At 40.0% G+C, this 23092-nt stretch overlaps 1 protein-coding gene across 11 annotated transcripts; it reads left to right on the top strand.

Annotated features, from left to right (window-relative positions):
- Nucleotides 1-655: 655 nt before the first annotated feature.
- On the top strand, nucleotides 656-22137 carry NAA30 (N-alpha-acetyltransferase 30, NatC catalytic subunit). Of its 11 annotated transcripts, none has more exons than XR_012628997.1 (6): nucleotides 656-733; nucleotides 1021-1932; nucleotides 9392-9515; nucleotides 10896-10997; nucleotides 11559-11614; nucleotides 18825-18905. XR_012628997.1 is itself a non-coding variant. In XM_074869107.1 (5 exons), the coding sequence occupies exons 2-5, from the start codon at nucleotides 1024-1026 to the stop codon at nucleotides 18960-18962; spliced, it is 1227 nt and encodes a 408-aa protein (XP_074725208.1). In that variant the 5' UTR covers nucleotides 656-733; nucleotides 1021-1023; the 3' UTR covers nucleotides 18963-22137. The 11 variants fall into 11 exon arrangements, 8 of the variants coding, with proteins under 8 accessions (XP_074725208.1, XP_074725210.1, XP_074725212.1 ...); XR_012628996.1 differs by lacking the exon at nucleotides 10896-10997 and adding an exon at nucleotides 10449-10570 and having other exon boundaries at nucleotides 18825-18901; XR_012628998.1 differs by lacking the exons at nucleotides 9392-9515; nucleotides 10896-10997; nucleotides 11559-11614; nucleotides 18825-18905 and adding exons at nucleotides 5971-6068; nucleotides 6996-7081; nucleotides 8880-8957.
- The last annotated feature ends 955 nt before the right edge of the window (nucleotides 22138-23092 follow it).

Below are 23092 nucleotides of genomic sequence, written 5' to 3'. Positions count from 1 at the left end.
CTTTTGAAAGAGCAACAACTCCTGCGCTCTTATCTGCAACAGTGTCACCAAAACACCGCTGGTGCCCATCCCTAGACTAAACACTGCTGGCAGCGTCCTCGTGGACACTGCCCGTGCCTGGTCAGGTCTGGACTGATCAAACAAAACAAAGCACAAACACTAACGTGAGCATCTCCTGGGGTGTGAGCGAGGGCAGGGGAGGTAGCACAGGCAGATGTTTGAGGGCAATGATGCCACCGTGAGTATTCATCGGTGCAACTGGTGAAACCTGCGCCCACCAACTCCGGCGCCCAGGCAGAGCGGGAGCCCCGGGGCTCGGCCTAGGCCCAGCGGGCCCCAAGGCCCGAGCCTGACCCCAGTGCCGGCCTCACCCGGGCAGGCCGCGACCCCACAGCGGCCGCGGGAGGGGCTGCCCCGAGCCTCCTGGGCTAGCCGGCGGGGGCGGCGTGCCCGCGGAGCGGTAGGGCCCCGCGGGGCCAAGACGCCGGGCTCCGGGCAGCGGGGTCGGGCCAGGCCGGCAGCGTGAGGGCGGCCGGGCCCTACCGGCGTCCCCGTCCCGCCCGGGCCCACGGCGAGACGGCCCCGCCCCGCCGTCGCTAAGCCCCGCCGCCAAGGGAGGAAGTGTCGTAAAGGCTGACAGGAAACTTGGCTGCGGGTTACGGCAGCGGCGGCTGCGCTTGGCGGCCGCTGGATGAGCGGAGAGTGGGAGCCGCGGCGCTGAGGAGACGCGGGGGTGAGTGGCCGCGGTGGCGGGCGGGGAGGCCGCGGCGGCGGCGGGTGGCCGCCCGGGGCCCGCAAGGGAGCGGGGAAGGGCCCCGGTGGCGGCGGCGGGGGGAGCGGGACAGCAGGAAGAGGCGGCGGCGGGGCGGCGAGGCGGGGCCCGGGCACTGTCTCTGCCTTTGTTCGCGCCCCCCCCACCCCCCGCGACCGCGGCCCGTGAGGCCGCCGCCTCCCCCCCCCTCGCCCCCGTCTCGTCTGACGCCCTCCTCCTCGGTGAGTTTGTGTCGGTCTCTCCCGTAGGATATGGCCGAGGTACCGCCGGGGCCTAGCAGCGTCCTCTCCCCGCAGGGGGACACGCTCTCCCCCTTCCCCGGAGGAGGAGGGGGAGGGGGGGCTGCTTCCTCCTCCTCTTCCACCTCCTCTGCTGCCGCCGCCGCCTGCACCGGGGCCCAGGATGAGGAGGCCGAAGAGGAGGAGGAAGAGGAGGGACCCGCGGGCGGACGGGAGCAGCAGCGAAGAGGAGGAGGCAGCGACGGCGGCAAGGGGGGGCCGCAGCAGCACCGCCACCACCACCACCATCCCCCGCACCACAACCACCAGCTCAACGGCCTCATCAGCCCCGAGCTGCGGCACCTGCGGGCCTCTCTCAAGAGCAAGATCCTCAGCTCGGAGGCAGGGGCAGCCCCCGAGGGGCTGGAGAACAAGCGAGCCAGTAAAACAATGGGCTCTGGACAGCAGCAGCAGTCATCGCCCCCGACCACAGCACCGTGCTCATCCCCCCTTACCAACCACCTCCCTCCCCAGGAAAGGACTGCACCCTCTCCTCCTCCTTCTCCCCCAGCAGCAGCAGCAGTAAGAGAGGACAGGAGCCAGCCTGCTGCCACAACTACAACTGCTGCTAAGACTGCAGCCCGCAATGGACGGGCAGGAGAGACTGGCTTGGAGGAGGAAGAGCAGGAGGAGGGGGATAAAAGAGGGGAGGAGGAGGAGTCCTTGCTGCAACTCTCCGCGTCCTTAGAAGCAGCTTGCAGTTTGAAAGGCTCGGGAACGGACTCTCAGCCCGAGGAGGACATAACGATACGATACGTCCGATATGAGTCAGAGTTGCAGATGCCCGATATCATGAGACTGATCACCAAAGATCTGTCTGAACCCTACTCCATTTACACATATAGGTATTTTATCCACAACTGGCCACAACTTTGCTTTTTGGTAAGTGCCTGAGGGGGCAGGGAGGGCAGGAACTGGGAGTGGTTTGGGGCTGGGGAGGAGAGGATTAAAGGGTTGACATTTGTGGAAATACTTCTAATAATCTTTGTGTGCATAAGGCCAAGCTTTTTTGGGAGTACCTGTCTTCCTAATGAAGTCTCCTTGTGACCTGTGCATGTATAAGTAAACCATATGCCTGAAGCTCCTACATTTGTTAATATATGTTTTAAGTGGTGGGAAAAGGGTTTGAGCACAGGGCCAGCATCCAGGAATTCAAGGCTTCTAATCTTGGTTTTGACATTGACTTTGGTGACCTTTGGTAGCTCATTTTATCATTCTGTCTCAGTTCCTAGGTTTGTAATTGAAAAAGAAAGTACTTAGTACACTAGTGTCTTAATGAGTGCTGAGTAATTCTTGCACAATGGTTTTAAAACAGACTTCAGCATGGCTAGCATGTAAATGTTAAGTGATACATGGAGAGACGCTGTGAAAGGTTTTGTAGACTTTTGATCTGTGAGCTTACTTTGAAAAAGACAAGCGCAGCTGTATGCTTCTTACAGGTGTGATAGTGTGTGCAGCATGCAGCGTGCTCCTTAGACTGTCTTGCTGTACTAACAATGTATTTAGTGTTACATTCTTCCTACTGAACTATTGAGAAGATTGATTTACCTGTCACCCTGTCTTTCTAAATGATTAGCACTTCTTACAGAAGAACTTGTGTCTCAGTTGAAAAGCATGCTTTTAGGATGATAATCTGTCCACAGGTATACGAAACTGAGTATAAGTTGGCCTATGAAGCATACATGCACAGTGGGAGCTTAGCTGTGTTTGATTTACTCATAGGAAAACTTATGTCTGCAAACCAGAACATTCATGGGAGTGTATGGCACTTCCTTGCACAGGTAAATGATGAATTATTCTCTCTTGATGTTTTAATCAAGGCTGGACACCTCTCTGAAAGGTATGATTTAGCCAGAGTCAAGACACCCTCCAATTGAGGAGTATCTCTGTAAAATTTTAATAGGATATGAGTACAGGAGGTGAGGCTAATGGAATCCATCTGGCCTTAAACTTCCTGAATGTTCTTGGTTTAGGGTCTGGTATAATTTATAGTGGGATTTATATGATTTATAGGAGGATTTTTCAGAACTGTGCCTCTTAGAAACCCTGAAGAGGGAATACAGTAGGATTATAAGAAGTTGAGCAAAGCATTACCGTCTGGAACAAAATAGAAATATGAAAATATTTGACAACATTGTTCGATGCAAAGTCATGTTTGCCATTATAAGGATGCTGATCAGAGCAGAATGGTATTTTTCAAGCACTGAGCTATGCGTGTGACTGATTTACTTCATACTGAAAATAAATGCTCGTGAACTACAAATTACAAATGTCCATACTTTTAGCATCGAGTGTATTGCTGGTAATGCCAAGGTAATGTTGGATACTATTGGATCACAATGCATTTGTTTAGACTTTAAATCTGTATCTTTTTTGTCAGGAAGTAACTTGAGAATTTTGTTATGAAGAGCAGTGGCAAGTTGTTTGACAGAGTACTAAAACAGATGATTTCTAGTAAGTACATTCAAAGAATAAGATATCACTCAAGGAAAAGAAAGCGTCTTAAGCTTATTTTGTAGTGACAGCTTTTTTTTTTTAATAGCCTTGAAGAATCAACAAAACTTTACTTGAACTCTGTGTATTGCCATTTTTTTGAAGAGTGGAACAACGTAAAGTACATAAAACCGTAGAGGAGAATATGTGGCTATGAACATCTAAAGCCAGCGAATTGTTATCTACTTAATAATTTGAAGGTCTTGCAGTATGTTGAGTCAAGTTTGATGGGGTTTTTTTGTGACTGGTTTTAGTATTTTTAAGGTTTGTTTTTTTAGAGGTTGTCTTGAAGACTTTCTGTTCTATAAAATTTAATTTGTTCCTGCAGTTAATGGATTCCTGAACTACTTCTATCTAATAAGTCTCTTTAAAATATTTATCTCCAGTCGGGGACTGCATATTCCAATTAGCAAGAACAGTGTCAGGAGGGCGAACAGAAGCATAGTACCTGATCTCGCAGAATCATTTGTCTATAATGCCTTGTGGTCTCACACCCTTCTGGGTTCAGGTTTTATTTTGGTTTTGATTGGTCTGGGGGAGAGAGTTCAGACTGCAATTTGACTGTATTTGAAAAAATATTTGTAGGTGTTCAATCAATTCCTTTACTGAATCTCACCATCACCATTTTTAAAATCTCTGATGCTTACTCACATGTCTTCATTGCACTGTCATGGGCTCCCTTCCCTTTTCTCAACATGTGAGGGGAAACTGCTGTCCTGGTTTTGGCTGGGATGGAGCTATTTAAATTGAAGATGGGATGTCTGTTTTTGTAAATGATCAACAAGTGTCCCTTGCTGATATTTATTCAGTAAACCATCATAAACACTGTAATTTTGCTTTCTAGCATTTTGGATACCTGACAGTGCAGAGCTGTTTTATGGGCGCATTATTAATATTATTCCTGATGATGATTATCTCATGGGTTTGACCCTTGCTGAGTTTTGGCTTGGCCTTCCCAAGGTGCACCATTGCTCTAATGGCTAGTGCAAGGGCTGCTTGCTTTTCCTTTCTGTTCAACTACCTCTTCCTGGCTTGTGCCAACACTTGTGTTTCTCTGATTTGGGAAGCTAAGGTAGCCCTCCCGCCAACAACATACAACATATAAGAGTGTGAGTATGTGTGTATATGTTTTAGAGTTAAGTTTCTGTTGGTTTAGGGCTCCAAACACACTCACAGTAGGATGTCACAGGCACCGGTGTTGGTGCAAGGAGGGAGGTGAAAAAGCACAGCTGGAGGGAAGGCATAGGACCAATCCTAACTAGTCAGTAGCGTGGTTTTGCTGTATAAAACCACTGTATGCTCAAAAAAAGTTCATATTCTACTTTAAAAGGACTTGGAGTTACTAGGAATCTTCAAAGCATGTTCATTTCAGTGTCGAATTCATTCCTGACTTTAGGGGTAACAAGTTGGGGATAGTTGATGATCAGTTCTGATGTGTTACACTGCAGCATTATCTGACTGAGCTGTTGCAAGGGAATAACCTTCTCCTCCATAAACTGTAACTGTCTGCTTAAACTCGGGTTTCGCCTGTCTTTGGAAGAGCAGGTTTGCGCTGTGCGCTAGGTGTGGATGCCCTGTAAATGCCTGTTTTTTACTTATTCCCAGAATCCCTGTCAGCCCAGCTTCTCTTCAAATGACTGATGATCACCACTCCTCTGTCAAAAAATGACAGAGGAACGCGGTATCTTTTGTTTCACGTGAAGCGTTTTGAAGCATTGCTACAACTTTGTTCCCATATGGATTGTAAATGCATTTTCAAAGCTGCAGCTTCCTTTTAAAGTGTATTTTTGGCTTCTAGTCTTAGCAGTGTTAAACTTCTAAAACTTTCATTTAGAACTGATACATTAAATATTTCAGAAAATTGTTTTCAAAATATGTTAGCATGGGAGAGGTGAGCTTAGGAAACCTCACTGTGTGCCAAAGTCTGGGTAAGACAGGACGTAATAAAAGCAGAGTTCTGGCTGAGTGTTGTAACCTCTCCTGTAATTCACAATACTGCACCACTCAGCTGCCTTTTAAGAAAAATCTGGAAAAATCTGTGCTTTTATTGGGTTCTTAACTTTGCCACTAGCTATAGCAGCATTTATAATTTAAACTTTCACAAGTTTAAAAATAACCTATTAATTCCATGTAAGTGGTTTTAGATGTGTTGTAAATCCTAAATGACTGCAGTTAAGATCTTGTTTTATACTAATGCTTTGCTTTTTTTTTTAATTGGATTTTATTCAAGAGTCTAAGCATACTTCATGTTGAAATTAAGACTTGTAAGACATCGTCCCTGTTTCTAGTTGCAAGAAAACTTGGGGCGTAAAAGAAGAACCAGAAAAGTTAGGAGACTGCCTGGGAAGTCTTTTTAGCCTCATGGCAGATGTAGGAAGAAGTTCTATAACATCCATTCCCAATTTGCAAACTCTCTCTGTATTCCAGTTTCCTCTTAGGAGCGATCGTGGTTTCAGATACAGGCTTGCTGTGTTACTTCTCTCTGTCAGCGGCTTTGTGAAAACTTCAGTCATTGCAGCATCTGAGTACGTAACAACAACGAGTGTGGTTATTCTGGCAATGCCCTTGGCACAGGAGGGAATTACTCGTGTCCAGTTTCATAGAGTGGAAACAGAGCGTGATTTGCCCAGTATCATAAAGAGCTCTGACTGAACTGCCAGACTTTAACCATTAGCCTAAATGTATCCTCAGATGGCATTCAGGAGCATGATGTAAGCTGAAGGATTCATACAGAGCTGTTTCTGTGATACTTTGGGATGGATTTTGGTGCATGTGTGAGAGGGAAGCTGTATTGCAGTAGTGCAGGTTCTGCTGCATTTGAATCGCAAAATATTTCTCTTTCAGGAGCTAGTTGGTTGCTTTAATCTTCTTTAAATGGGAAGAAATATCACAGGATCTGGGTATTAAATGTGCACTCAGACCTTGGCTGACAGACATAATGCCATCTTTGCTAATGAAATTAATGCCAATTGTTTAATTTTGTGAAAAGTAATGTCCTTACTGATTTACAGACATTTCTGTGCTAACTCTTCTAGTAATACATGGTTGCAGTATGACAGTATTAATCTAGTTTGTTTTAAATATTTAAACTTACTCATAAGAACAAAGTTAATGCAAATATTGAATTTGAATTCATGTATGTTAATCCTGCTAATGACTTATGATTGAAGTAAATCTTGTAGTACTCAGTGGGGTTTATAATATATAATAGTAACTTAGGGTGAATTCTCTTTGTAGAAACTTGTATATTTAGAATCACTCTCATATACCTGAAAGGAAAATTTGGCCCATGATTGTCTTTTCATAAATGGTGTTGTATGGGAACTACTTTTTCTCTCTCCTCCCCACTCTCCCTATTTCAGTCTGTTGGGGTTTTTTTTCTTTACACAGTTTAACCTTCTCCAGGGAATTAAATTACAAAGTTTTACATCACGTTTTACATTCATTTCCAGCTTTAGATAAGGTTCGAAAGAAGGAGAAGGGAGAGGAAAGGCAACAAAAAAACCTCAAATTGAGGTGGAAATGCAGCACTCCCTCTGTAAGTGGAACAACCGTAGATTAACTGGCAGACTTACCTGCCTAAAGACAGAGAAATAGATTTGTTTGGGGAACTGGTAACAAAGTCATACTTTATTCAGCTGTCTGGCAACAGTAGTAAAACCAGTGGGTATTTGCTTCTTTGATCACTGAAACAAAATTCTTTGCTGTTCATTTAGTGTTTTAAATATGATTCATGAACATAGCTTTTCTGAGAAGTGCCCTAAACAAGAAAGAACACAGATATGCAACGTCACTAGTCTTGACGTATGTTAAAAAAAAAAAAATTCTTAAAAATTATCCGCATGGCTGTTACGATCAACAATTTGCACGTGTTCACTTCAGGGCAAAGCATAACTATAACATGCTAGTTTGTGGTGTGCTTTTTTTTTTTTAGTGAGGTATAAGATTACATCTAGGTGCTCTGCATAATTATAGCAATGTTATGAACAGCCTGTCTGATGATACTCTTTATTTAACTCCCTGGTTTTCTCAGGTCTGAGCCGAGATACAAAACTTGCCTTGAGCTGACACTTTGCATACACAGTTTTAGTATAAGTACAACTTTTCTTTCCTATGGAATAAACTGTGTTTTAGAACAAATGAAAGACTGCTTAGAGGTTGTGTATTTCAATCCATTTAGATCATGCTACAGTTTCTGTTCATCGTTTTAAAAACCACTTGTTTAGATTGTTCAGGGTTGTTCTTGGATACTGCTAAAAAAAACGTGTTTTCCTACCAAATAAAAACTTAGCAATAATTATATTTACCTGATGAGTTTAAACTGTATTAGAAATGGTGTTAGGATCATGCTGTATCATAGAGCTTTGTAACTGCAGCTCATACATTTTGGGCTGCTTCATTTCACCTTTGATACAGCTCCTGGTTGACAGCTAACTTGGTTAATAACCCACCATCCAGGCAGAGATCGTAGAAGTGGTTATTATTCTTGGGGTGAAAAAAACTGTGTCTTTGTGCCTCCACTACGAAATGCATGAATGAATCTCCTGTCTGTAGCCTCTTAGCCTACAAGCTCTATACAAACAGGTTGAGGTAGAGTATAGAGTATATACCGTAGGCTTTGGAGGAGCGAGCACTGGGTTCACAGGTGGGCTGCACTGAGGCCTGGCACTACTGGCTCTGGCAAGTCCTGTTCATTTGATGTGTCTTACTGATGTAAATTTGAATTATGCCGAAGCGCTTGTGCCAGCACATGCTTGTGCCAATCATGTGCTGTAGTCCCGGTTTAGTTGCTACTCTTGAGCCGAAGGCTAGTTCCCCCCTGCAGATACAGGTCTATCAAAGTCTGTACATCCACTCATCCACCCATACGTACAATTATGAGTTTCTTTTTTATCTCTGTCAATCTTTCCTGAGTGAACAGTAATTCATTCTCCACTTGGATGCTGTCCTACTCTGCAGCATTATTCAGTTTTACTGCTGCAGGTTACAATGTCATTAATCCCTCATGCTGCCTAATCCTTCAGTTAACGTATGACTAGTTTTTCTTACACTCTAATACATTTAATCGTAAAATTCTGGTGAACTTAGTGGTTGTGCAAGTAGTTTGATAAGTGTTTGGGGAGGAGTTGGGTTCTTTTGTTGTTCGTTTGGTTTTTTTTTTTTATTCTTCAGACTAACTACATCTCCTTGACCATGCTTTTCGTGACAGTACCATTGGGATTAACTGTCAGTGCGTAGCTCTTAACAAATGAAATCTCTGAACAGTTAAAAAGTGTGAAATTAACTGTGTGCTTTTTTGTTTGTTCTTTGGGTGTCATGTGACTAAAAATGACAAGTTTCTAAAGACGAAGCGCAGCAATGTGATCCTTTGTGGCCTTGACATTAAAACCAGTCAAAAATGAAGCATGTTGTCTACCACAGCCCTTGTACATGAAAATTCAGATCACTGTAAAACAGGAATGGACTTTTCTTCCTCTGTGGCAGCCCATGTGAAAGGGTGATTTATGCCTTAACCTGTTTTTTTTTTTCTTTTTTTTTTTCCTCCCCCTTTTCTATCACATGTGTTCTTACCTGTAGACTTCATGGAATAATAATGTGGTTCTCTCCAGGACAATTCATTGGTTGTTAATTGACTTGTAACTTTATTTGAATGTAATAAAGAAATAAGAGTCCTTTAATCTTATTTATACTTTTGGAGACGTTTTTAAAATTTATTTAGTTATTTTTTTTATAGCTTTATGCAAACAAATTTTGTGTGGCTGTTTCACTTAAAATGAACTGGTTTACTACTTTTGGTAGCACTGTAGATCACAAACTGAGAATGCATACGTGTATGTTTGTCTTTAAGGCCATGGTAGGTGAGGAGTGTGTAGGTGCCATCGTCTGCAAGCTGGATATGCACAAAAAGATGTTCCGCAGAGGTTATATAGCCATGTTAGCAGTGGATTCCAAATACAGAAGAAAAGGAATTGGTAAGAATAGCCTTTTTTGTTATTTCTTACTTAAATCCTGTAGTTGGGATAACTGTAGCTGTCATAAAGGTTTACGCAGAACTGAACTTTTAGATGTGGTGGTTTGTCTGTCATCCCCACCTTACACAACCACACAGGCTCCCCAGTGGCTTTTTTTGTTTTGTTAAACTCGCCTGAAATGCTCTATGAGATTTACATCTGGGATACCATAAAGCTAAAAAGAAAGGCAGCCAGCAGCCCTTTACCTCTGCCTATTACCACTGTCAAATAACAACAGGGGGAATTGCTTTGCATTTTTATATGTGCCCTCATCACTGTATTTCTGTGTTATGTTCAGTCTATCTTTTTTCAGTGAATTTATCCGCTGACTTGCCCCTATCAGTTATGCATATATTGCCTGTTGGGGAGAATGTATAGTTCGTTGTGTATTAATAAGTGAAGAAAACTAGTTGTGTATTGCTATTTGACTGAAAAGGAGATCTGTTTTCTTGGGAAGTTACATGATAAAAGAAATCACTCTTGGCAGGGAGTTTGCCCTCCCTCGTTAATCAGTTTTGCCCTGATGAAAGGATGTTTCATTCTAACACCAGTTATTCTAGCTGGCTTAATTAAAGATTTGTTCTTATGGAAGTTTTTTTTTTGTGTGTGTTGGTTATTGTGAAATTACATTTTGTAACATTTTTAACGTCAAATGTAGACGTCAGCTTTAAAGGCTAGAAGAGTGCTTTGCCACTTATTCACACCGAACAGCTCATACTTTTGTGATTAAAGACAGAAGATTACTTGCAATGGAAAAATACGCTGATACATTGCAGAATGGTACCATTGTGTTTGTTTTCTTCATAAAAAATACCGACCAAAACTCAAAAAACCTTGAAGTACTACATATTATCATGACTTTTCAAGCATGTGCGGATTTTTTTTTTTCTCCAGTGCAATTCAAAAGCCGTTGTAGGTTTCTATACTGGAGCAGAGGGAAGAGGATACTGAGAAATCCCTGTCTCTCCTTTCCTTTTAGCTGAGTCATGAAGGAGCCTGCCATAATTTAAATGCAGGTGCTTGGATTCATAAGTAAATAAGAACTAATACTATTATGAAGATCTCTGCAAGATTTTTCCCTTGCTTTAGTCAGTTCATAATTTTAGAATTATATAAATAGAATTTATATTTAAAGCCTTGCTTACTTTAGCATTATGTATGTTGACTTTTTCCTACATTTGCCACCTTGCTGTTTCTCAAAGTGTGCTGTTAATCTGAAGATTTGTTTTATATGTAGTACAGTTTTGTCATATGTTCAATGAAAATCTTAATTTATTAAAGCTTTGAGAATACTTTAAAACATTCTCTAGATTCCTTGGGGTTTTTTTTCCTTTTCCTTAGCCTTCTTATGGAAGTGAGATTTATGCAATTTCATTGAACAGCAGTTTTTTCCACTAATAACTTTGAAATCAACTTTCAATTTCACCCCAATTCTACAGACAGGTAGGGATATTACATTTGTAGAACTGTTGTGAAATAGATGAAAAATAATGATAAAGAATTAAATTAATGCTTGACCGAGGGGAAGGGATGGGCTTCAACCATATTATTAGATACTAGCAAATCCAAATGGGAGTCAGCCCCAAGAAAAGTGGTTTCATAAGTTCTGTTACTAACAGAAGTATTTGTTTTAGTAAGAGGAAATTCCCTTGGAAGATGAATGTCCTTCAAGTACGTGCCAGCAGATTTTGACTTTAAATGCAACAAAAAGGAATGAATCACATCTTGGAAGGCTATATATAACACTATGTTAAACATAGAAGCCTGTTCCTAATATCCTTGTGTTAGAAGAATCTTGCGCTCAAGCTGAGTCTCTGGATAACTTTACAGATTATTTTAATGTTCAAACTTGAGACTGCAACTTGACTGCAACTTCTTGTTTCTTTCTTCCTTTCCTCCCTGCTTTCCCCAGGTGTCATGTCATGTAGGTAGTACACGTTAGTCATATATAAACCAGCATCTTTTGCATTGCAACTCTGACACTTACTGAAATCTATATTTCAGGTACAAACTTGGTTAAGAAAGCTATTTATGCTATGGTTGAAGGAGATTGTGATGAGGTAAGATTTTATAATCAAAAACTTTCATAATGTAAATGGTTTTCATTCTCCTGTATGTGAATTCATTTCACAGGTTTTTCTTCTACAGAACTGGGTTTTTTTTAGGTGGGGAGTGGGTTGGTAAGAAGCTATTCCTTTTATAATGAAAGGAAAAATAACCTCAGAAAAACATATGGCACAAATAGGAGAAGGATTTTCTAATTTTGTCATAAGGGCTCAAATTCAGCGTTTCAGGTTTTGTTTTACTTTGCAAAGCTGCCTCAGCCTTTGGTCGCAGGCACATTTTCCTCCAAAGACTCTAGTTTAAGGTGCTGCTGACCAGTGTAACTTGCATGGTGTGTGGAATACTTCCATACTTCTAGAATACACAGAGATCCTGGCACAGTACATGCTGTAGTACTGCAGAAGGTGGTTTTATCACAGCAAGTGATCAGGACTGTTCTGACAGTGCATAGCTGTATTGTGTAGCTCTGACAGATCTCTAATGATTTAGCATGTCAGTGAAAACTTGGAAGGAAAGTGACTGAATCACTGTCAGACTTTCTCAGGCCTATATGTTACTAGTCTTTCCTTTTCCAGATTAGTCCCTACTTTTTTTTTTTTTTTTGGCATATATATAAAGCAACTAACTATCTTTATATGTGCCATGTTTAACTTGTGAGGAACTCTCCCTGCAAGCATCCTCCTCAATCCGGTTATCTGTCCCTTTAACTTTCAGCTCCTTGGGACAATGCAATTGTTAGCTTGTTCCTGATAAGTGAGCACTGTGTCATTTCAGTGTGTCATAGTTAATGACCCTTTGATCTCTGTGATCTTGTTTCAACTGCTTCCTCAATTGTCCTTCTGCGGTGTGTGAAGTTTCTTATGCAAAACTACAATTTTTGTTGCAGGACTTCTGGCACATACTCTGTTTATTCTTCCACTTGTTGTGTTACGCCTCTTGCAGCATCCCTGCGTATGTTCTGACTTCATTCATTGTTTGAAATATTTATTCTTCCCTTCAGATTCCTTCATGCCTCTGCTTATTGGTGTCATCTCCGAGCCCCCCCCCCCCAATTTATGTTGTACTCGGGCAGTATAGTACAATCTGATAGTTCTGTAATTCTTTAAGTTCTTTGTTTTGGCTTGTTGCTTCTATCATCGTATGCAATATGCTTTGCTCTAATCTGTTTTACTACTGGCTACATTAAACTAATAAAAAAATCCCCTTTTTTTTGTTTGTTTGTTTTCCATTGCTTTCCACTATGGTCTTGAATTTATTTGCCATTGCTAGAGCATTTCAGATTAAAAGAAAAAATTAAAATAATTGAGGAATAATACCATACTGTTCACATCGCAGTTGGAGAATCGAAATGCAGAGAAGTGAATTGCCTACTGTTGTTAGAGTCGGTAGTAGAACTGGCTATTTCTGCTCAAGCTACCAGAGTTGCAGTAATTACCATATGATTTATGAAGGCATGTGTACTACTTCGCACGTAACTACATTTCTAAATTGGATTATCTAACAGGTAGACGCATAATGATCTCTCCTGTGTCTGTCTTTTTTTTTTTTCTACCACTGTAATATTAGTCCAAGAGTGTTTCTTACTGGTTTTTATCTTCGTCAAAATGAAATAAATATGATAAGGCTTACAGGCTAGTCTACAGTGAGACCTCATTAAGTCTTAGTCACAGATTTTCATCTATGATGCTGTATAAATGCTTTGTACTAAGTGCAGAGGGCATTTTTTCAGAGACTGCTGCTGTCCCTCTTTAATTGAAGGCACTACAATTCAAGCTCCTTGAAGTGTGTGCTGGATGGGTGCAGGCAGGTTTCAGTTCCAGTTTAGAAACTGTGTAACCATGTTTGTGGGATGATGATTCTGAACTAATTATGTCCTGCTTCTTGGGGGCTTTTCCTTCAGCTGAGTCTTGTGCTGACCACAGCATTTTGAAATGGGGGCTCATTATGCCCAGGCAGCATGGAGAGCAAGCAGAGTGTATTTCTGACTTTCTACACTGGTCAGCAGAGGCATATCCACACTGATTTTGATATATTTATGTTGTTCTTTTTCACGTACAGGTTATCAACAGCCAAATAGCCAGTGTTTTTGTGTTTTCTTCTTTTCTTTGCCACCACGTGTAGGCTTCTTCCAGATACATATGGTACAAAATAATGATGTTGGTTACTTGTAGGTTAATCGGTAGATTGCAGAGTTTTCAGTCATGACCAGAATCTGAAAAATCCAACTAGCCAACCACTAAAAGCTCTGTCTGACAGAGCCAGGACACCAAGACATTTACCCTCACCAGTTTTCACAACAGTTGTTGGGAGAACAATTTCTGGCTGTCTAATTAATACCTAGAGCTGATCAAACATGAAGTAGTGCATCAGAGTAATTTATCTTTGTGAGGTGTGTGGATAGTTTAATCATCTCTGCAGCTCTTAAGATATTTTTCTACATCCCCTAATAAAATCAGAAGCATGATGAAAATAAAAAGATGCTGCTACTTGATATAGGATGAACTGCAATTCAAAAAAAGGCTTTTTTCTGACACTTGCTTGGAATAGGATTAAAAACATGAATATGCAGCTGTGGGTGTCATGAAAAATTTCCAAAGGCTGCTTGGAAACTCTTTCCTTCAGTCTAATTATGGAATAGATGCAGTAAATATACTTAATTTTAATACCTTCTGGCATATAATCTGATAAATGTTTTGTTCAGTGTGTTGCTTTTCAAAGTACCATAGACTGGACTTTGAGGTATCTGCATTGAGTCCTGAAAAATAAAGGATTTATACAACATCATAGATGAAAATCTTTAAGTCACTAGTGATGTGTTAGCATTTAAAAGTATGCTGCGGTATTTTAGTGATTAAGGAATTTTTTTTTTCTTGTAAGCTAATTTAATGGGAATAAACTAAGCCAAGACTATGGAACAAGTGATTTACAGTGCAAGCTCCTGTGTCCAGCCAGCTGCCTAGGAGGTAGTTTATGCTATATGCCATGCTTCAAAGCTGAGAAGCAATATCTTTCCAGTCAGAGGTTGCTTCCTGGCTTGGGGAAGCTGTGGGTAAGTGAAGCAGTGAATTGGCCGGGATGGGATCTGTGTGGAGGGGAGGAGCTGGCCATGGCCTACAATAGAACGGAAAGGAGGGAAGTGATCTGATGTTGGGGATGGGTCGTTGAACTAGAAATAACCTTCAAGCCTGAAGAAAGTACTCAACAGCATGCTTTGAGCTGGAGTGTCTGGATATAACGTTACAAAACTTGAGGGATCTTTGATTTTTTTCAAAATTTTTTTTCTTTACCTTCGTGACTTTCTCAGGCATTTGATGTTAATGAATTCTGATTGGGGTAGTGAACTGAAGGTTTTCAAGATTATAATGGCCTGAGTTTCCAATAGGTCACAATGATTCAGAATAACTTTATGGGATGGTTACATAGAAAATGTGAACTATAGAAATAGATCAGGTGAAGGTGAATAGCTTTGCTCCCATCTTCAAAGTTTTGGAGAGATTTTTCTTCCGGTGTGAAAAAGGAAAGTATGTGCTAACTCCAGCAAGTTGGGTGTCTGGCTGATTTTTGTACATTTGCTGAGTTTTTACTGACAAGCAGTTTTCAAAAATGGTACTGCTTAAGACCTTCATGTGGAACTATTACATCCCTTAATCACAATTAGAAAGGAGGAGTTGTTCATTCACATGTAGGTCTTCCATCTGTAACAAATGACTGTAATCTGCATACAATTCATTCAGTTCGTATTACTGAAATAATGCACCATGTAACTGGTAACTAATCAAAATAAGACTCTAGTAAGTGGGACTGTTAAGAGCTTTTTTTAAGCAAAATGTAGAATATGAAAAGGAGTTGCAACTTCTCATGAGAATTCCTATTGAAACTTGAGAGTGATTTAAAGTGTAGTTTTTTGACCACAACAGTAGGTGTGTCATTTTTAATTCAATATCACACTTATAAAAATATACATTTAATTTTTACATAATCCTATTTGAAATTATCAAACCATTGACAGTTTTTTCTTAACCTGCAAATCATCTAAGGTATTAAATGTTATATTTTCGGTGCTACCTTTCTTTAAAAGTTAAGGCAGTTAAACTGATGAAGGACACTGGACAAGCACCCATAACTTGAGTCTGATCCTATGCCAGACTTACAAGTAAGAATAGCAACCTCTTCTGTGAGTGCTGAGAGAGTACTTTCTTCATTTGCTTATTTGGTTTGGCTGTATTCATTCCATGACTTGAATTCTAAACTTCAGTTCATTCAGAGTATGAACTGAAGAAGCAAAAAATCTTGACCTCTCCATTTATCTTCAGTTTAGGAATAAATTCTAGTAATAATAATAAATGTTGCACTCCACTCTCGCTGTGGAAGATTTCTTGCTTCTAAACGCAGTTAAAATTAGAGAGTTGAGATAAAATGTTAGGTTTATGAAATTCAAGATATAAGAGAAAGTAACAGCCTTCAGAAAGTTGCAGAAAATGCTGTTAAATCCAATCAGACCTTTGCTGGTCTCCAGGGGAGGATGTAATTGTGTTGTTAGAGGATTTAACAGGCATATGTGTACAGCAAAGGAGACCCTATGAGACCAGAAATAATGTAATGATTGAAGGTTTGGAGCTTGATTGAAAATCCCACATAGGAAGAGATGAAACCTTCACAAAACAAAGCTAATGAAATTTGGATAAAATATGACTGTTTCCTTTTTAGATAATAGAAACATGTCTTTAGCCCTTTGAGATCAATGCAATATATTGAGATCAGGGAATTACTTTTTTTTTATTGTGACAAGTCTTCCTTAGAAGTACTAGAGCAAATCTCTTGCATTTGCTTTCAAGATGAGCATTCACTCAGGTAGTGGAATTCCAACAAACCTGAATTTCAACATTTAACCACTCCCTTAAATTCAATGATCTGCAGTGTTGGAAGTCTTTTAGCATTGCAAGGTGTTCAAGCTTGCAGCTGAATACAGACTTGTTATATCACTCTGCTAGGTTACTAAACTTTTATGAGAGTGAATGCCATTTGTAGCTAAGAGTTCAAATAATAGTCTTCTGCACTGTGGATTTACATGGGTCAGATTTCCTCTTTGGCGTAACGCTTTGTTTTAATTTGAATTAAGAAGTTGTACAATACACGTAATTGTGTAGAAAATAGCACTCTTCAGGAAAACTATTGCACTTCCCTAGTTTGTTATAAATTAATAGTTACACATTTCAGTGGATTAAGGATGTTAAGAGTACTTGATCAAGTCACAAGACTTGATAGTAGTATTCTGTGAGGTACCAGGTAGAGAAATTCAATCTCTAATTCTTACCATAAGACTAAGAGTTGAATTAGGTTGTCTTAAGTGTGCAGGTACAACAGACTGTCCTGCTGTAATTGAAGAACTCTGACTGTCAGTGGTTTAATGTGTGACTCTTAGTTCCTTTTCAGAAAGCAAACAACTTCTAAGTCTTATGTTGTTCATTGGGTTGTTAGTCCCAGGTTCACTTTCTTTCAACATTCCTATGCTGAGAAGCGCAGGAGGAATTATCCATTGGAATGTAGTTAGGGTGGCTTGAAACTTGAGTAATGGTCAAATATATACATTAAATGGATTTTTAAATCTTATTAAAGGTGACCAGTCTAACTGATGGCTGCCTCCCTCTTTTACATTGGCTTAGCCACTCCTCAGACTGCAGAAAACAAACCTGATGGAGAGCAAAAGGAAAGGTTTTCTACCAGATTGCTTTTTGAAGTAGCTCAGCAGCAAGCCTAGTGAGCTGGCAGAAGAGGTGAGGGGGAATGGAAATGTGTGCCTGAAGGCAGTAGGACCTCAGAGTCCATAAAGTAGATTGACTTAAACTGCTCTACAAATACAGGCTAATATTTTGTTCCTGATTTTGAGGGGGTGGGGGGGATGTTAACCAGTTTTCTTGCTTTTTATTGTAGGAGAAGGGAGTCCTGGGTTCCTGGGTTTTGAGCTGGGGTAGATGACTTTTTGTGGACTTGGGAAGGTTTATGTATATAGTTCTAACTACAGAGAGCAGGTATCAAATGCTGGTTTAGAAATAGCCATTAGTGGACTTAACACCAGCAGCGATCACTGGTTTGCTGCAGAAATTGCTTAGGCTGTATTTTCATTGTATGGTCTTTCTACAGTGTCCATCAGCTCTTGTTTAATATGTGAATGTACATTGTCGTGGGACGGTATGTAGTCTAGTCAGCTTATTAGTTCAGCCTGTGTTCTTGCACAACCATGATCTGTCCTTAATAGCAGAATCCTTAAATAATTGAGTTGGACAACAGTAAAGAGGCAAAACAAGTTTTTAGCATTTGGAGTGGGCGCAGGGCTTACCAGTTACGGCAGAGCTCTGTTGAGTGCCTTTGGAGACAAAAGGGAAAAACAATTCAGAAGGACATGCTTCAGGAGTTTTGTAATTAACTTCATGTTAACACCAGTGTAGTTTTTTTGCCTGTGCTTGAGACTTCTGCGACAATGTTGAGTCGTTGCTTAATTTGGACTACTCATACACTTGGGTTTGGACTGAGCTACTTATGGCAGGTCTTCCTGCAGCTGGGGTCTTACCAACACAGGGGGAAAAGAATGGAGAAAGCTGCTTTTTCTTCCTGGTGTCCATTCTGATTTGAGTTTGGGATACTTGCACTGAGCACATATATTAGTTGCAAACATTGGGTCTGACGGCTAGTTGTAGAAGGCTGAAGCCTGTATCTAGGTCTAAATCTATCAAATTAGAGATCAAAGATATTAAATGACTAAACAAACCTCATGTGCCAAGTTCTTGTAACATGAAAAAGTTCAGTTGCTCATTCAAAATTCAAAGTATGTTTTGGACTGTTTGGTAGGTTGGGTTTTGAGGTGGGGGGGGGGGGGGGGGGGGGGGAGTATTGGACAGGGGTTGTTTGGTTTTTGTTTGTTTATTTTTTACCCTAGCTATTAGGAGTCGAAATACTGTTTACAGCAAAGAACTAAAATCTTAATATGAATTCAACTTGTTTACAATTACAGTTGTTGGTTAACTGCTTTTTTTTTTTTTAATGTAGGAATGGAGAGGGGTTGCTTGAATAAGTCAGGACAAGAAAAACTTAATTCCACTCATTGCTAATAAGTGTACCTTTAAATAAAAACTTTGAAATTGTTTCAGTGGTCATGTAATTGCAACTGCTTTCTAATATGATATTTTTTTTTCTTTTTTTTCCTTAAAGGTTGTATTGGAAACAGAAATCACAAATAAGTCTGCTTTGAAACTTTATGAAAACCTTGGTTTTGTGCGAGACAAGAGGCTGTTCAGATACTATTTAAATGGAGTTGATGCACTGCGTCTTAAACTATGGCTGCGTTAAAAGAAACCATCACATCAAGCAACTGACGTCCCAACAGCGCAGAGTTGTCCTTTGCATGCAATGCAATTTGTACAAAATTGCTTTGCAGGTGGACTTAGTAATTTCCATGCAGCTCTTTCTGTCAGTGTCTCATTGAGTGTCGCACATATTTGTTGCACTTTGGCATGGCGCGTTTGTTCAGAATTAAAACCGATTGTTTCAAACGTCCGAGTTCTTTTGGTACCAGCAAGATGTGCCAGTTGATAGCCAAGATATGTTCATTCATTTGCAAGTCTACTGACTGTATTACATACACAGTGAACATTTTATCAAAGAACCTGTATGCGGAACGCAACTTTTGGTTCCAGAAAAAAGCCAATGTAGATTGTAAAATTCTATAAGTATACTAACATTTCATACAAAAATTGCCATAGTTTTCTGGAAAAAGGCTTCAATTTTAGGTTTTATTTTTCAATATTGAATTTTCCATTCTTAAATATTGGTACCTCAGTGATTAGTGAATGAAAAAAATGTATTGTAGGGTGGGGTGTGTGTTACAATGAGTAACAGTAACAATTAAATTGCGTCTGCCAGTGCCTGTATAGATAAGTATATTTGTCTTCACCTCTGAGTTTGGAGTGCATGCTTTTATTCTTTTACTTTCTTCAATTGTCTTTGCAAGAAAATTTCTGCTTTTATTTAAATTCTGGATTTGATAATAAATTATTTCAGATTTTTATAATTTGGATACTTCTCCCAAACGAGGGTTTGGAAGGCCCCCCTTTTCTTATAGCAAGAAGTGTAAGCTATTTTGAAAACCTTGAGTAGCTGCTAAAAGAGAACCCGATGTCACCAGTAAATCTCTGCTGGTTTTGGATGCACTTTTTTCATTAAAAGAGTGAGGGACTTTTAAAAGAAGATATAGAAAATTAATGTAAATTGGTATGATTTATTTAATCAAAATTATTGCTAGAAGCTCTGAAAAACAGCTATTTTAAGATAGTTGGAACAATTTTTTTTTTTTCAGATTCAGATTGCTTTGCTTCAGTGTCCTAAAATGCTTCCATCTTTGGTTCTTGGTCTTGGAAATAAATTTCAAGGTGTATTGTATCCATTTTTAGCTGCTCTCATTTTCTCTAAACTTACATGAGCTAAATTATTGGGGGATTTTTTCCCTCCAGAATCAAAGCAGTGGGGAAGAACTTCTTTCTCTCCCCGTTTCTCGCATTCGCTCTTGCTCTGTTTTTCTCTTTTTTTTCTTTTTTTTTCCTCCTTTCTTTAATTGGGCTTACATAGGTTTTACCAGTACCCATCAATTTTTTTCAGTAATTACAGTGTCTAGGCTTTCTTGTTCAGTGTGATTATATATCCCAGTTCTATGAATCAGTTGGGTTTTTTTCACTTTGGAAAAAAAAAAAAAAGAAATATTAGTTGACTTGTGGAAGAACCTATGTAATCTGTGAAAAAGGATGAACTCTCAGTGAATCCGCTCTTCTGTAGTTGAGCGTACTCTTCAGATTTGCCTTACTACACTTTTTTTTTTTTTAGGGTTTGGTTTGAGTCATGGATTTATTTTTTTTTTTTTTTGCTAATTACTGTACATTTAAAAACAAAACCAACAAAACCCCTACCTCCAGTAACATTTGGAAAAGAGCCCTATGCAGGAAAACTGGATTTAAAGGAAAGCCTTATTTTGCACAGACCAATCGCACATGGTGACGGGCATTTCTTACCATGTACAAATTATGAGTTGTATTTGAAAATAAAGATTTTTAATGGAAATTGGCCCTTCTGAGTTTTCTGCTTGTAGACACCATTTGTGCATTTGAGGGGGTTTGTTCCCCTCAGTAAAGAAAACTCATATATAAAATGGTGCCCAAGACAAAGCGTTACAAACCAGAGTCTGTAATTCACAGAGCATGTTGGAGTTCAGCGTAAAGCCTGTGTGTTGCCACTACTGCCTTGTGACATGATCAAACCTTTTGTTCGCATTCTGCCGATCCCTCAGGTTTGCCAGTTTTTCTGGGTGGCTTTTCAGGAGGTTTCGTTCATAGTTAAGACTTAAATGTTGGTAACGTTAAATCAGTCGAAACAGACTTCTCTCAACCGTGGTCCAGGACGTAGTGACTGCTCCGGCTTGCTTGAACTAAGGAGACAGATCGGGGAGGTTTCATACCTTGTTAACAGCTGTTGGACTTGTACCACAAATTGCAAACTGGGCTATCTTGTGTGTCTGCTGATGTTTAAAAACTGAAAAGCCAGACAGGCAAGTTTTCTATTGGTTAATATTTAAGCCGTGGGTGTCTTCAGATTTAAAAGCCGACTTAGAAGTTAGCTGAAATCACTTTTCACAAAGGCACTGCCAAAAGCATTGCTTCTGAGCAAACTTCAAATACAATTCTGTTTGTTTATTGTAAGAAGTAGTTGTTGCCATGCACGTTTTGAAAATACTGCGCAAAATAGGTGCACGTTTCTTTTAAAAGAGTACATTGCCTGAAAGGTTCTGATCTTGCTGCTGTGTAACACACAGTTCACTACGGAAGATACTGAAGCTGTATGTGTTGGTTCGTATTAAAAGAAACAGATTTGTTCTCTGTGTTGCTTGGGATTTGGATATCAAGTGGGAAGCTCTGAATTTGCAAAGAGATGAAAATAAGTTTTCAAAAGAAATCTAGCGATGAAAAGTTGGTTATTTCTCATGTCTGTTGCTAAAACACAGTCCTCTCCCCCTCACCTTTTGCATTGACAAATCTAACTAAGGAGTTGATCATTCTTATGTTTAAATTTGCCCAAATGTTGCTGTTGGCTGACATGTCAGTATGGATGTTTGCATTATATTGTTTTTTAAGAAATTATCAGGTTCATCACCTTCAAGAAAAGTAGGCATAATCTAATTGGTGTTGCATAGTACATCACAAACTTTTTCAGGGCACTGCAAGACATTGCTAAAACAGAGTGCTATGTTAAGAAAATTTCAGGTCTTGTATAAACATTGCAACCTATATTGGAGTTCAGGTATCAGGTGGGCATCTATGAAAATACCAAGTGTATCTCAAAATACTGGACTGCTGTTTTGAGTGGATTATATTCTTCTGTCCCTTTATCCTTTTTGATGAGAACAAAAACAGTGGGGTTATGAAATGTACAAGCTGTCTAAATACAATGCAGTCAAATAAATGGTTAAGTTGTTTATCTATTTCCTTTTGAATGGAAATGTTCTAATGATTGTTTTGCTTTGTCTACAAAATACCAGTACGTGCTTATTTTTGAGAGCGAAATGGTGGAAAAATGTTTACAAGAGAATTGTTTATCACCACTTGATTTTCATTTCCATGCCTCTGTTAGAAGCATCTTGAATAACACCTCTATGAACTTCAGTTTCACAGCTGAACTAAAATGGATCCTTTTTTCATGTCTGTTAAGTTATGACTCATGTAGTCACCCTGGACTTTCCTGGGAGGTAAGGGTGGGATTTTTTAGTTGTTTTGATTGTAGTAAGCAAGAGTTAAGAACTGCTTACAGCCCTGGCAAAGCTGAGAAAAATCTCTCTTAAAAGTGTACGGGGAAGCCTATGGATTTTGAAAATCCTTCTTGCTTTATTACCTCTACAATTACATTTAGGCTCTTAAAACTTTCCAAGAACTTGCCGACAAGTGTGGCCGTGTGTTTGTAAGAGGTGTGCAGATGTCTGAAGGTTGTAACCAACTTCTGCTAGAAATTGCTGGTCGCCTGCCAGCAGCTCCAAGTCTTTTGTTCTTCCAACTTCTTTCTGATGCCTTACAGCTAGTCTGTCTGATTACTGGAGTTCATTATGAATTAAGCCTTCACAGACATTTTACCACTTCTTACACTTATTTCTATTTGTCCCAGTAGTAGGAACTGTTGTAGGTAAATGGAAATGAATTTCTGACTTGAGGAACTGGATGTTGAGTGTTGCATGTAACTTTTTACCTGGTCATAAACCAGTGACAGACAGTCTTTCTGCTTTTTTACTCCTCCAGTTCCTCCAAGTATTGAATTCTGTGCAGGATAAGGGTTAAATTATTCTTCTTTGTCTTGCACTGCAATCTATTCATAGTCCTAGTATATCTAGTTAGCATGCATGGGCTAAAATAGATTTGGAGAGGCCTAGCATTCCTTTTAATGTGAAA

The sequence above is a fragment of the Strix uralensis genome, chromosome 4 (genome assembly GCF_047716275.1).
Source record: "Strix uralensis isolate ZFMK-TIS-50842 chromosome 4, bStrUra1, whole genome shotgun sequence".
In the NCBI taxonomy this organism is placed as follows: Eukaryota; Metazoa; Chordata; class Aves; order Strigiformes; family Strigidae; genus Strix; species Strix uralensis.
This window is presented reverse-complemented; position numbering and strand designations above follow the sequence as displayed.

Excerpts from the sequence above, each read along its gene's own strand:
- NAA30 (XM_074869107.1), top strand. The coding sequence starts at position 1,024 with ATGGCCGAGGTACCGCCGGGGCCTAGCAGCGTCCTCTCCCCGCAGGGG. Across the intron at positions 1,933-9,391 it reads GGCCACAACTTTGCTTTTTG|GCCATGGTAGGTGAGGAGTG; the intron begins GTAAGTGCCTGA and ends TTTGTCTTTAAG. Across the intron at positions 11,615-18,824 it reads TTGAAGGAGATTGTGATGAG|GTTGTATTGGAAACAGAAAT; the intron begins GTAAGATTTTAT and ends TTTTCCTTAAAG.